The 14,033-nt window shown below is 32.0% G+C and overlaps 1 protein-coding gene across 1 annotated transcript in view; it reads left to right on the top strand.

The window, feature by feature from the left end:
• Positions 1 to 14,033, top strand: part of MTA3 (metastasis associated 1 family member 3) — a 176,680-nt gene that overhangs the window by 142,378 nt on the left and 20,269 nt on the right. Inside the window, exons 12-14 of the mRNA XM_051975178.1 lie at positions 7,073 to 7,197; positions 8,470 to 8,621; positions 10,321 to 10,543. Coding sequence (XP_051831138.1) covers positions 7,073 to 7,197; positions 8,470 to 8,621; positions 10,321 to 10,543 — 500 coding nt within the window. The remainder of the gene's footprint in view (positions 1 to 7,072; positions 7,198 to 8,469; positions 8,622 to 10,320; positions 10,544 to 14,033) is intronic.

The following is a 14,033-nucleotide window of genomic DNA, read 5'->3' on the forward strand; positions in this document are numbered from 1 at the left end:
TGCTTTTTTGTTGATAGTGTAGGCTGTGCACATCTTGCTCTTATCTTTTCATTTGTCAACCCTATTTAGAATGAATATTTCATGGTTTTTGTGAAGTATTTGATGTCTGTATTTTAAACATAAAAGTTATTGTCCAACATTTTCCTCATCAACATAATAAAAATCTTCAAGATTCTAAGAGTATGAAGAGCCCTTTAAGAAAGTACAATTCAACATGTACCTGGCCAAGAATCCCTTTCTACATCATTGCTAGTTTTTGTTTGAAGAACTCCAGTGAGAAAGAACCCTGGCAATCCATTCAATTTTTTGTAAATTTCTGATGTTTAGGAAACTTTCACTTGCATCAACCCTAAATCTACTTCCCTGTATTTTCCACCTTTTGTTCCAAGTTCAGTTCTTTGAGGCCATTTGAGAAAATGAAATCTAATTCTCCTTCTAAAGTAGCCCTTCTGATACTCAAAGCTATTCTGTTCCCCTAAGACTCCTCCAGGTTAAACATGCACAAAACCTTTCCTTGTCATGTTTTTTAATTCCTTCGTCTTATTGCCCTCTTTTGGAAGCATTTCAACTTTTCTATGTGTTTCCTAAAAGGTAACTAGATTCCAGTTGTGGTGACAGAATATAATGGAATCATTATTTCCTTCATTCATTTAATACAGTCTGAATTTTTTTTTGGGGGGGAGCAGATGTATAATTTTCTATAGTCATCTGATTGCAGTTCATGTAAATCCATATCTAGTCATATCTCCTTTGTCCTTTACTTGTGTAACTATTTCTTGAAACCAAGTATAAGAGTTTATATTTGTCTCCATTAGTTTCATCTCATTTGATACAATAATCCTTCAGCCTGTTGATTTTTTTAAACATTTTTTTGAAAACATTGTTGTCATTTCCTATTACTATTACCCCTCACCAAAAACCTCACTATCCTTCTACAATTAAGCAAAACAAAACTATAGCACATTGCTTATGTCTGGTAGCATATGTCTTATTCCACACCATTACCTTTCTAGAGAGGGAATAAGCTTCCTCAATCCTGTAGGTGACTCATCATTGCTTTGGTTTTAATTCTGATGTCCTCTTTATTACCTTTTGTGTTATGTTATTGAAGTCATTGTGTATAAAATTTATCTTGGTTCTTTTTTTTTTTTTCAGTAAGCCTTAGTGGATATAAATTTCCCTATTGTTCTCTGAATTCTTAATGTTCATTCTTTCCTGCTGTGTAAAAATAATTGACTGTTTTCATATGCCATAATTTATTCAAGTATTCCCCACTCAGTGGAAATCCACCTTTTTCTAATTTCTTACTGCCATAAAAATTATTGCTACAAGTCTTTTGGTAGGTTTGGGACCTTTCCCCTCCATCTTTTGTCTTTTTGGAATAAATGTTTAGCAATATATCACAAAGTGTGAATAGCAAAGTCTCTTTTCTATCATGATTACCAATTGTTGTCTAAAATGATTGGATTAATTTACAATGTGGCACCAAGAGAGTATCACTCTGCCTGTCATACCAGTCTCACAGTCTTAGGTTATTTCTTGTTTTTCATCTTCTTTTTAAAGTTGCTAATTTGTTGGACATGATGCAAAAATCTCCCAATTCTAATTTGTAGTATATTCCTCTGAGTTTCCATTCCCTCTTGACTGAAAGTACTTCTGTCTTCATCACTTAATCCTACCACTGGGAAATGATATTTCATCCATGGGGGTTTCTGGTCAGCTTCTACACTCATGTCACAGACTTCTTTTTCTAACTTCCTATGACATCTTGGGTAGGAAAGATGCTCACTCTGATCTTTTGTTGGTTCTGCTATTCCAGAATTCAATTTGAAAGCTGTTTGGGAAAGAAATATTGGGAGGGCTCTCTATTCTCAATCTTTTCACTTCACTTCTAGAAGTCTTGATTTATTGCTTTTAAGATTAACTTCCCCTTCAAAATATTAGACCAGTGGATTCTAACTATCCTTTTACTAGATCTTTACTAAAATCCTGTCTCTTGCTCTAAGTGAGATTACCATAGTCAGTTATGAATACATTGGTCATTTACCCTTAAAGCTCCTATTTCTACTTTACCAACCATTCCTTTGTAGCAGTGTCCCTTATTAGAATTCATTGATTTCTTCAAGATTAATCAGAGGTACTATTAAACCTTTTATGATTTCTCCAACTGCTAATGCCTTAAACTGTATTGCAATTATTCCTCCACTCCATCCTCTGCACATACATACACACACAGAGTTGATTGATCGCTTCCTCTACCTTTTGAAGAATTAAATTGGCATAGTCAGATCGCAAATTTATCCACTGTTCTGCTTTTGGCAATGATGGACTTTCAGCAAAGGAGTAGATAGTTGAAGTATTCTGTAACTGTAATATGCTTCCATACTAACTCTCAAATTCTTCCTTCTACCCAGATGGCTTGCACTATGAATCAAATGAGTAGTTAGCAAGCATTTATTAAATGCCTGCTATGTGCCAGGCACTATATGCTAGATAAACCCATGACTATATCACTTCTCTTTCTCTCTCCATTAGTTCTTAATAAGATGTTCTCCACCATTTTCCCCTCCTCAGACACATATATTTCATATTAATACATAGTTCTATAAATCCCTTCCAGGTCCTGATTATTTTTGGGTTACTTATATATTCCACTTTACCACATTAATACTTGGCAAGTCATTTTTTTAATGTAACATTTTCTGGTTCACCCCATTTATTACTTTGCATATAGTCATCTGAGTTAGAGTTTTATTGCCGATTATCCTTTGGATATTGTTGTAGGACCTAGTATTTTATCTCTGATAACTAGTTTGTAGATCTATGTGGTTAGCTTTCTCTCCCTTACTCTCTTGTTTAATTTTAAAATCTTCTATTCATCCTAATTAATTCACAAGTTTCTGAACAATTATGTTTTTACTCACCCTTATTACATGGCCATAGCCAAGAGTGTTACATAAATATTTTTTAAGCCATGCTCTAGAAATCCAAATTTTCTTGTCATAAGCAAATTCTTAGTTGACTGTTCTTTTTCAAAATCTACCTTTATCTTCTAAGTTCCCTACTTTCATTTGGCAAGAGCAATGAAAACAGGGTCTTCAATTTTTTTCCCAGGAAGTGTATTTTCTTAGCACTATTTTCTAGATTCCTTTTGGAAATATAATTTGTCCCAATATAATTCATTAAAAGTGGGCAGGGATAATCAGGTTTACTAATTCTCGAGAATCTCAATGTTTTATTCCAGATGTATGCCTTGAGAATATAATAACAGTTTTTTATCACGTTTGTCAATTTAGTAACTAGCCACTTCAGTGCTCTTCCTTTTTAAATCACTCTCACTACTAGGAACAGTTACTAGATTACCTCTTACCTGCTGCCATATATATTGCAATTTCCTTTCATGGAGCTTCAAGTGCAACGTTAAAGTATTTTATAAATGTCATTGTTATTTATTCCAGCAACAGTGCAGTTCTCTGCCCTACATGCCTATTGAAAAATGTCATGTATTTCATATTCCTTTCTTTTTCTCCATCGCATTTGTCCATCCTTCTACCTCCAGACAGAAACAAGAATTCCTTTTGTGTTGAATCTTTTTTTCCTCTGTTTTCTTCTTAAAATCCACTTCCTTTCTTTTAAAGAACTTTTGGGTAACCTGTGGTCCTTCCATTTTCTTCCTCTAGGAAAAGATCATTTTGTCCATTGTACATTCCTAAGTGTTATATGGTAGAAGAAGCACAGACCTGGCATATACTTTGTAGATGACTGCATAATCATCTTCATCCTCCATACTGCCTCAAGAAATATCCACAACTTACTGTTTTCTTTTTCATTGCTCCCTTAGGTAACTGATATTGCAAACTGTCTATTTCTGAGATGTAGGAGAAGAATATAATAATATCTATCCATCCTGTTTTCAACTTAAGGTTATACTTGCCTCCATATTTCTGCACTTTGGGCTCTGTTTTTTCTTAGAGAATGAAGCTTAATTTATATGACATATAGAAGCAGATAAGGCAGAAATGCCTGCATAAAATAGGTACTTAAAATATTTGTTGATTGCTAATTATTATTAGGCGAAAAAAATCTAATGAATTCTTTCTACTTCATTTCACTTTGGTGTCACTCTCCAGATATTTTCCTTTACACGAGTCGATTTCTATTCCTCTTTTATAGTGTCATCCAATGAAAATAGAAGTGGTTTTTTTTTTTTCCCATACTCTGAAATTTAAGGTTGTTCCCGTCTTAAAGTATTTTGTATTTTAAAATATTCTGGACTTTGGTTTGCTCATTCAATCAATACATTCAATATGTTTTTGAGTTCTATTCAGGCACTTGGAGAGAAGCAAAAGAAATATGACAAGTCTCACATAGAGATTATTATTTTGTGAGCTGAGTGCTACATTTGTTTTCATTTTGTATTGTACTGAGTCTTTTGGTAATTGAATTTAGATATATTATTTAACACATACTTTTAAGAACAAGTGGGTTCATAAAGAATGAATTATGACCTTTCATAGTAATCTTTTCTTCAAAGCTAATAACACTAGTTTTATTCTTCTTTAAAAAGTCTACAGGCCAAATATTACCATTCAAAGATGCAATGTGATATTTGTCCCACAGATCAACTTTTGCTTATATTTATATTTTGCAGTATATCTTGTGATTAAAATGCTTCTGTGATTCATGAATTTTAGAATTTGACATATTTCTTATTAATCAGACCTTATGCAAATTTTATGATTATCTGGGGTGTTCAGTCAAACAATTAAGATTCTTCTTCATATTTTTCCCAGATAACAGTCTCTTGCTGAAGAAAAGTGCATATAATTTGGTTTCTATATGAATGTTTTGAATCTTTTTCACCTATTTTGCAATAATGCTGAATTTACAACTTCAGAGGAAGATTTTTGGGAATCCATGACAGATTATTGTTCACTATTTTGTATTTTCTTTGAAGTTACTTTAAAAAATGTACTTTTATATATTTGTATAAATAGATTTCTATGCTGATCAGATTAACATGTGATCATAAAGTTATGCTAAGATCTAAGAACCCTACCATGAAAGATGTTTCTTTTCATTATTAATTCACTTTATCAAAGCTACATGATATCTCTTATAGAGTAAGTTGTGTTTTTTTTTTTTTTTTGGTTTGTTTTTGCTTTTAGAATCTGTGAGAAAAAAGTTCATTTATGTATACTGTGACAGTTATTCTTTATATCCCTGAACTTCAAAATGAATAATAGATCCTTGACAAGAAATTTCATTCTTCAATGTTGTTTTTAGTCTTAAATCATTACTACCTATATTAAAGTCCAAGTAGCATTCCATATTGTTATAAAACTGACTTTATGCTTTTCCATAATGCTTTGCTAAAATATATCAATAGTATACTTAATTTGTATTAACTTATGTTCAACTAATAATATTTTCAGTTTTTTAAGAAAAAATCTGATAGCACAGTAGTCAATATAACTTCATGGGGTAACCATTTCCTTCTATTTATAATACATTTTTTTAATACCAGAAATGTAATTACATGTCAGTTCTTTCAATCTAAACTGCTAAATCACTAGTTTTTTCCTTGTATATTTTCAAAATATACAGTACTATGCAAATGCAGTACTATGAAAACAGTTCAGATAAAACTATGTTTAATTCATTTTCATGTTTAAATTTGCCTTTAAAACTTATTTTTTTCCTTTCAGAATACCTAGTGGCACATTTAGCTCTAATTTATAAAGGAAGAAACTCAAAGGACATAGAAACTAAATGATTTATTTAGAGGTTTCACAGAGAATCAATAATAGAATGAAGAACAGTTCTTTGAACCAATCCAAACTTGTTCTTTATATTTACTTTGTGAGATTTTAATCATCTTACTGAGAAACAAAATTTATGGTTGGACATTTGGGGGATAGTGGGAAGGCAAAGTGAGCACCCACAAATGCAAAGAGAAAGGCACTTAGAGTTTTTGCTCATTCTTTTGAATTCCAAGGAAATGAACCCTCATTGTTTTTAGAAGTCTGAATCCTGTTCTATAGGGTTTGTCAGGAAGAGAAAGATTGGGAAGCTTAATATTTCTTGGATTATGTGTGTCAAGATATCAGTGTTTTCTAGTTGCAATTCAACTCTTTGTTTACATCAGATTCCTTTTTTCCATATATATATGGAAATCTATATTATGTTATATATGTATATATGGAAATATATTTATATATATAACATATATAATGTCATAAATGTTTTTCTTGTTTTTTTTTTAGCCTTTTAGTGTTTTTACATGTAAAGTAGTAAAGCAACTACAGATAATTTTTGCTTTATGTAAATGAACTGTTCCTCAGATCTCTATATAAAGTAATTTTTATGTAAAATGAATTATATATATATATATGTCTATCTATATCCACATATATATATGTGGATATAGATAAAAGAGAGAGACAGGAAGGGGTGCATGTGCCCATGGAGGAAGAGGGGCTATCAAATATTTCAAGGATGTGTTGGAGCTGGGAACAGAGAAACAAGAGCAGGAGGAGAAACATGCAGGGGCCAGAACCAAGATGAAAAATATGTGGGGTGCAGATACATGGGGGTTTGAAATGGACGCAGACTAGAGAGATTTAGCAATATCAGGGGGCTAAGAACAGACACACATGATACCCAAGCATGGACAGAAAGAAAATAGGTGATAGCTGAACACCTAGAAAGTAGGATGAAGTGGGGCAAAGGTTTTCGCTCATTGTGGCACCAGAGATCTCAAGCCTTAATCTGACTAATGGCAGTGACAGTGTTCTCTCTACACATATATTTTTAATGTTTTTTTTTTTTTGTTTTGTTTGTTTGTTTGTTTGTTTGTTTGTTTTTGATGGGTGGGAGAGACCACCATGTTGTACAGTAAAGTTTACATGGCTGTTTTTTTAGAATGTGGATTTCTGTCAGAATTCCTTGGGCAAAATCATTTGGATAATGTGAATTTACATAATAGGGACTGTTTGGATTGGTAACTGAAACTGCTGGAGGAAAATATTACAGAAATAATTTAAGTTATCACTTTAAATTTTATTTAAAGCAACAAACCAAATCCCAACCAAATATCTGGCAGCAATGGCAAACCCAACACTGTGAATGGAGCTGTGGGAACCCCATATCAACCCCAGAGTGCACTGATAGGACGAGCCTGTGAGAGCTGCTACAGTGAGTACTAAAAGGATTTGTTAAGATCAACATTAATAGGAAGCTATAGGGTGTTCTATATTTACTAAGAACATTGAGTGGAGTATCATAAGGTATGAATGAGACCATGCTGCTGTGGTGATACTTAACATCACCTCACAAGAGATTTAAGTCTTTTAAGTTCTATTAAATATATGCAATTGTGCTTGTACTTTGATTTTAGAACATTTGGTCAGCTTACTAGCAGTTAGAAATGGAGATTCTTCTGACTTTGACATTGACTGCTGTAGATAGTGTGTGAGGTATAATTTATTTTGGGAGAGGGAGTGTCACAGTGCTCTGTCACATTCAATCTTATCAGGAGCTTTCCAGAAGATGGCAGAAGTAAATGGTATTATTTTCCTGGTTGTTTGAAATGGTATTGGTGGGATTTGTTTCATTATGATAGATTTTTGAAAACTTTTTTTATTTGATCTGCAGCCAATCACAATCAAATATCTAGAGAGAGAAGAAATAGAGCAATATTACTTTGCTCTTACTCTTTTGAAATTACTACCTGTTATATACTCTTTCATCCTTAAGACTGCAATTGAAAAATGTTTAAAATTCACTCTCCTGTATTTAGATTCAGATTCAGGTTCAGTTCTGATCCAAGAAAAAGTGTTATGAACCATACATGGTTAAATTAGTAAAGTAAATATGTTGATGTACCTGACAGAAAAATAACTTTGATTTCCAACCTTATTAGGTAATAGGCAGAAATAAGTCATACAGAAGTGACTTCCCATTTTAAGTTTTCACAAAATGCCTTCATAATTTTGAGTTGTGATTTTTGAAGATATAAATCACATCCATATTTAAATTAAGTATGATAATTATTGTGATTATTGTCTTATTTGTAGTGTTCTTCTATTCATGTAGATAATAGCATAATTGACTGTCTTTTTAAAGAATTAATTTCATCATCTAATCAGTATGATTGCTTATTGTTTTCTATAATTAAGTTTCTATAATTTATATTTTTTAAAAAGGCACACTAATATAGAGGATTGCTTATTTAATAACCTCTAAAGTGTACTAGGAATTGGACTTACTATAAAAATGGTTTTTGTGAACTTTTATTAAAATGTGTGAATGTATATATTGAATTTATACTTCTTAATGGGTTATAAAAGTGAAAGGAAGAAAAAATGGAAATGATACCCCAAACAAAAAATGTCTTTGAAATTCTGCCATAGGGTATTTTTATTGATATTGGCTAGAAATTGAACTACATTATTTTCTTATTCTTAGCCACACAGTCTCACCAATGGTACTCTTGGGGGCCACCTAACATGCAATGTAGGTTATGTGCAACCTGTTGGCTGTATTGGAAAAAATATGGTGGCCTGAAAATGCCTACACAGACAGAAGAAGAGAAGCTATCACCCAACCCAACCACAGAAGTATGTATACAATAGTCCTTGTTGGGTTTTTTAGGGTTTGATGCTTAGTGGATATTTCTCAATGTCTCAGTTTCTCTTGGTAAACAAAGAATTAAGTTTGAAAATTTTTTTAGTAAATAATATCTATTAAGCACTTTGAGTGTGACATTGTCAATGTCAAGGGTAGCTGTTAAATGAGATAAGACATAGTCCAATCTAGTAGGGAAACAAAAAGATTACTGTAAAACATGTCTTAGAGAAATACAAAGTAGTATACTATGTGATATGCCACAGGGAAATACAAATACTAGGTTGATGAAGAGATTTCATGGAGAAATAGTATTTGAGTCAGGTTTTAAAGGATGGATGAGAATCGACCAATCAAGACCATGGTATTTGATGTTTAGGAGTTCATTAAAAGGTTTCTATACTGTAAGTGGGAAGGCAGGTTATAATGTATTGATCACAGTGTGTGGTGAAATAGAAATCTTAAGGTTAACTTAACATTTTAACATCTTTGCATCATTAATTGCATTAATCATTTATTATCAAATTAGACATTATTAAAAATATTGAGACCAGTCTTTGCACAGATCTTCCCTCTGCTCACCAAAGGCAAAATTCACTGAAATTTTGTAGTACTCAGCCTATAGAACAGTGAGTAAAGTATTAACTCTCCTCTTTTTTTCTATTGTTTTTGCCCAATTAAGGGTTTTTTGCTTACAATGAAATAATTCCATCATGTATAAAATGTTAATTATTTTTCACTAAAGCCATTTAGGATCTCCCCATGACACACAGGGAACCATAGATTCTCTTGTGCTATACTAGCAGAACACAACTTCTGTCAAGTTCCACCAAGTTTCAAAGACTTCACATACTGACCTTTCAAAATTATGTCAAGTCAGTAATCTGGAGTTAAGCTTATGTAAATTTCCTGAGGCTCATCATCAGATGATTGACTACTAGGTGATACAGTTTTTTACAGTTTTTTCTTAGTTCCAAGAATTCATAAACATCATATACTTAAAGAACAGCAGAACCGTAGTCTTGTTAAGGAGCATATCCATATTCATAAAATTATGGATCCTTGAAATATAGCAAGATATAGATGAAAAATACAGCTAGTGGTTTTCTTCACAGAAAAATGATTTATTTGGAAAACACATTCTAATGAAGAAGTTATTAACTGCTGTTGAAAAATGAGAAGTACTAAAAAGGCAAGATGAATGTACAGGAACATCTTTTTTTTAAATTTGTCTTGTTTTTAGATTGTCTTGGCTCTGTGGAAAAAAAAAAGTACAAAATGACAGGACCTTAATCTTGTGGCATGAGTAATTGAAATGTCAGTGGGCTAAATTTTGTTAGATTGAAAATGTCCAACTATATTAGACCCTATCTCTAGTAGTAAAGAAAATATTTTCTTCTGTTTCTGCCTCAGGGAATCCCTCAATACTAAAGTTGATAACATGAGATTAGCCCTCTCAGTGAGTCTTCAATTTGTTTTTGCTTTTTTCACTTCAGCACCTTGGCATCTTGAGAATTATAAACACATAAAATCCATGTGGTATTCTTGCCCCACACCTGGTTTTAGGGACAAGCTGTTGAGTCATCTCCATGTCTTAATGAATGCATTACGGTACATTTATGTTTATACATGATGAAAATGATATGTTGGGTTTTATTGCTTTAAGTGATTTTTTATTTCTGGTTTCTGTAGGACCCCCGTGTTAGAGGTCACATGTCACGTCAGGCCACACAGGGAATGCCAGTCCGAAACACTGGAAGTCCAAAGTCATCTGTGAAGACCCGCCAAGCTTTCTTCCTTCATACTACATGTTTGACCAAACTTGCTCGCCAGGTCTGCAAAAATACCCTCCGGCTGCGGCAGGCAGCAAGACGACCCTTTGTCCCTATTAATTGTGCTGCCATTAGGGCAGAATGTAAGATGCTTTTAAATTCTTAACTATATGTGCTGTGCTTCTGATCATTTTTCTGTTTTTTTGTTTTGTTTTTGTTTTTGTTTTTTGTTTTTGTTTTGTTTTCTTTTTGGTTTTTTGTTTGTTTGCAATAAACATCATTTCTTGTCTACAGCCTTTATTTGGTTTAATTTTTTAAGAACTTTTTTTTTGTCTATTCTAATTTTAACTTAATCAACTTATTGAAATATATTAGAACTTCTCTACAATATTGTTTTCCATAAAGTTCAGTATAAACTTGGGTTTGTATCCTTTCCAAGAGGTCCTATTAAAAGGCACTTTTACCCTATAAGGTGAGTGCTACAAGATTGACCCTGGGCCTTTAGGAGGCTTTATTATATGCTGAGGTATTTCAGTACAATAGAAAATTTTATTGAAATGAAGTAATGTTAGTTTCATTAAGTCTTATTATTTGACATCTAGCATTTTTTGTGTGTGTGTCTGTGCCACCTCTCGTTTTCTCATTAGCATATTAGCATTTACAACTACCCAACAACATTATCAAATAGTTTCATGAGTCTCACTGTATTTCTGTGAGACTGCAAATTGTAAATACATTTGCAGAACCTTGAATTATTTTGAATGAGGATTCTCAGAAGACTCTCTTAAACTAAATTCTAGGTGTGATATTATGGTTTTATTTTCCTGTGTTCAACATTTTTTTTTTTTTGTTACATATGCATATGTCATTGAATCATATATTTCCATGTATTCTTTACATGATTGCGTGGCTATCATTTTCTACACAAAGCACTTGACATTGGGGTTATAAATTTACATTATAATTGAGTAGATTATCCCAACACTTCCTCAGCAACCAGACACCTGCTCAGCTTTGATAGGACAGCCTGAATTCATGCTGGGGTTGCAAAAAGAAAGAATATCTGAAATGCAATTTTCTTTCCTGCATACAAATTTCCCACAAAATTATACAGTTTTGAGATTTATTGACAAAGGTTTTCTGAAAGAGTAAAAGGTGCTCCTTAAATGAATACTGATTGCTGACAAAAGTCCTAGGATTTGGGGAAGAGAGAACAACAAAAAAAAAAATACCAGCATTAAACTAACATTGATAACCTCACCTATATTGTTTCTTACTGACACTTATCAATTTAAATGTGAGCTTAAAAGCTTTTTTCTTTTTTTGAGAAATGGGGAAAACAAATCTTTGGGTTCAAATCTTCTGTTCCTCTATTTTGAAAGATAAAATTTAAACTTTGGAAAAGTGAAGCTGTTGAGAGGAAATAAATGAGATTCTTCTTTTATATTTTTAGATTACCAGAGATCCATTTTTACCTTTCTTTCTATAACTGAGGGAGAAACAACACAAATTAAAATTAGCAATTGAGGAAACGTGCATTTTCTGTGATCTCCTGCAAATTTATCTGTTAATTTGTACAATAGCTTAATTTTTGTTGTTGCTTCAGTGAATTGTCATCTCATCTTTTTTTCAGTTAAACTGCTTTATATTGCCAGTGGAGTTAAGGTTTAATTTACCTAGATGTGATTTCAAAAATTAATTGGATATCATTTAATATAAAACCTCAGCCATTTGTTTTGATGGAAAATATCATGTCAATATCATGTAACCTTACATTTTCTAATCATTTATATTTATCAACTCCAGGGCGAATATTACATTTAGAATGTGTTTCTTTTCTTATTTATTTAATGTTTTTCCCTAGTTACATTCAAAAAAAATTTTTTAACATGCGTTTTTAAGATTTTTGAATTCTAGGTTCTATCTCTTATCCCTACCCACAATTAAGAAATCACATATGAAATTATGCAAAACATTTCCATAAAAGTCAAGTTGGTGAAAGAAAATATAAATTCCCTCTAATGAAAATAAAAACTCTCAAGAAAAATTAGGTTTAAAAGAGAGAAATAGAGAATGCTTCAATCTGTCATGATCAGTTTCTTCTCTGGGTATGGATAGGATTTTATAAGTCCTTCAGAGTAATTGTGGATGATTATACTACTGAGAATAACAAAGTCATTTGCAGCTGGTCATCCCAGAACATTGTTATTACTTTGTATACAGTATAGTTCACTTTGCTCATGGAGGATTTTCTAGGTTTTTTTTTTTTCCTGAGAGCATCCTGCTCATCATTTCCCAGAGAACAATAATAAAGAATATGATTCTTACAGAAAGTTCACTCATACTCTGAGAATTTAGATTTTAATTTTTTTGCAGACAAGTTTTTGATGAACTTTTTTTTCTAGCACCTGATTGAATATATTTCACATTTTAAAGCCTTTTTTGACTTAGCCTTATTATATTAACCACAGTTACTTTTAATTCTTTAATTCCTTTATGAGGACATTCAGATAGAATTCTTATAAATAAGGTATATTTAGCATTTGACTAGGAAGGAATTAGTAATTATAAAAGAAATGATAAGTGAAGCATTATGATTAATGAAGCAGATATAAATTTGAATACTTTGAGGAGAACATAGCTCTCTGTTTTTGTTGGGAAAGTCAACCTAACTTTTGTTTTCCATATAAAAATTGAAATTATGTATATTTTACTATAGTTTGCTCTCTCCACACCTCTCCACCCTCTCACTTACCTGGGTACTACCATTGTTGCTTTATGGTTAGTTAAGGACAGTGGTTCATGGGCACAAGAGGATATGAGTTGTGGGAATATGTATTCACTCTTATGATAGTAAAAAAAAAATTAAGTTAAAATAGATTAAAATACTAAAACCAAAGAATTTTGATTTTATTTTCTTGAATTATATATCAGGATGTTTGCAGATAGAACATGATATATTTATCATCAAGTTTTAGATCTTAAAAAAAAGGATGGGGAATGGACATACATTAGTGTTGACCAGCTACATTTTGCTTCTTGTATGTTTCATAAATACTACTTTTTAAACATTAATAACAAGACAGGATCATCAATGAACAAATCATCATGACCCTTAAGGTTACTGGATCATCCCCACTGCTGAAGTAAAGCAACAGGTTATCCTTGATGAAATTCATCAATTACATAACAAATTGAGATATCAATCAAATTCTATCTTGTTTCTTCAAGTTACTAAGTTATGAAAACATGTTGCAGTCAGGGTTATGAGATGAAATAAAAGGACTAACAAATTTTCATAGACATGGATCACTGTTACACCTACCACATACACCTCCAAGGAAGTTTGGGGGGGGGGAGGGTGAATTTAATTACTGTTGATATGCTATTTTGCTTACTTAGTTACTGTGGGCCTACATACTATTTGAATTTCAGTTTCTTCAGCTGTATAAAATTAAGAAGATGATTATTTTGAAGGTTATTTTGGGGATCAGATAATACTGTTTGTGAAGTGCTATATAAATTATGGTATTATTATTGTTATTTGTTTATAATAGTTTACATGAAAATAATTTTCAGCTAATAGATCTTTACATGAAAAAAGAGTTTATGCCCCACTGGAATTTAATGCTA

Source organism: Antechinus flavipes, chromosome 2 (genome assembly GCF_016432865.1).
Source record: "Antechinus flavipes isolate AdamAnt ecotype Samford, QLD, Australia chromosome 2, AdamAnt_v2, whole genome shotgun sequence".
Taxonomy (NCBI): Eukaryota; Metazoa; Chordata; class Mammalia; order Dasyuromorphia; family Dasyuridae; genus Antechinus; species Antechinus flavipes.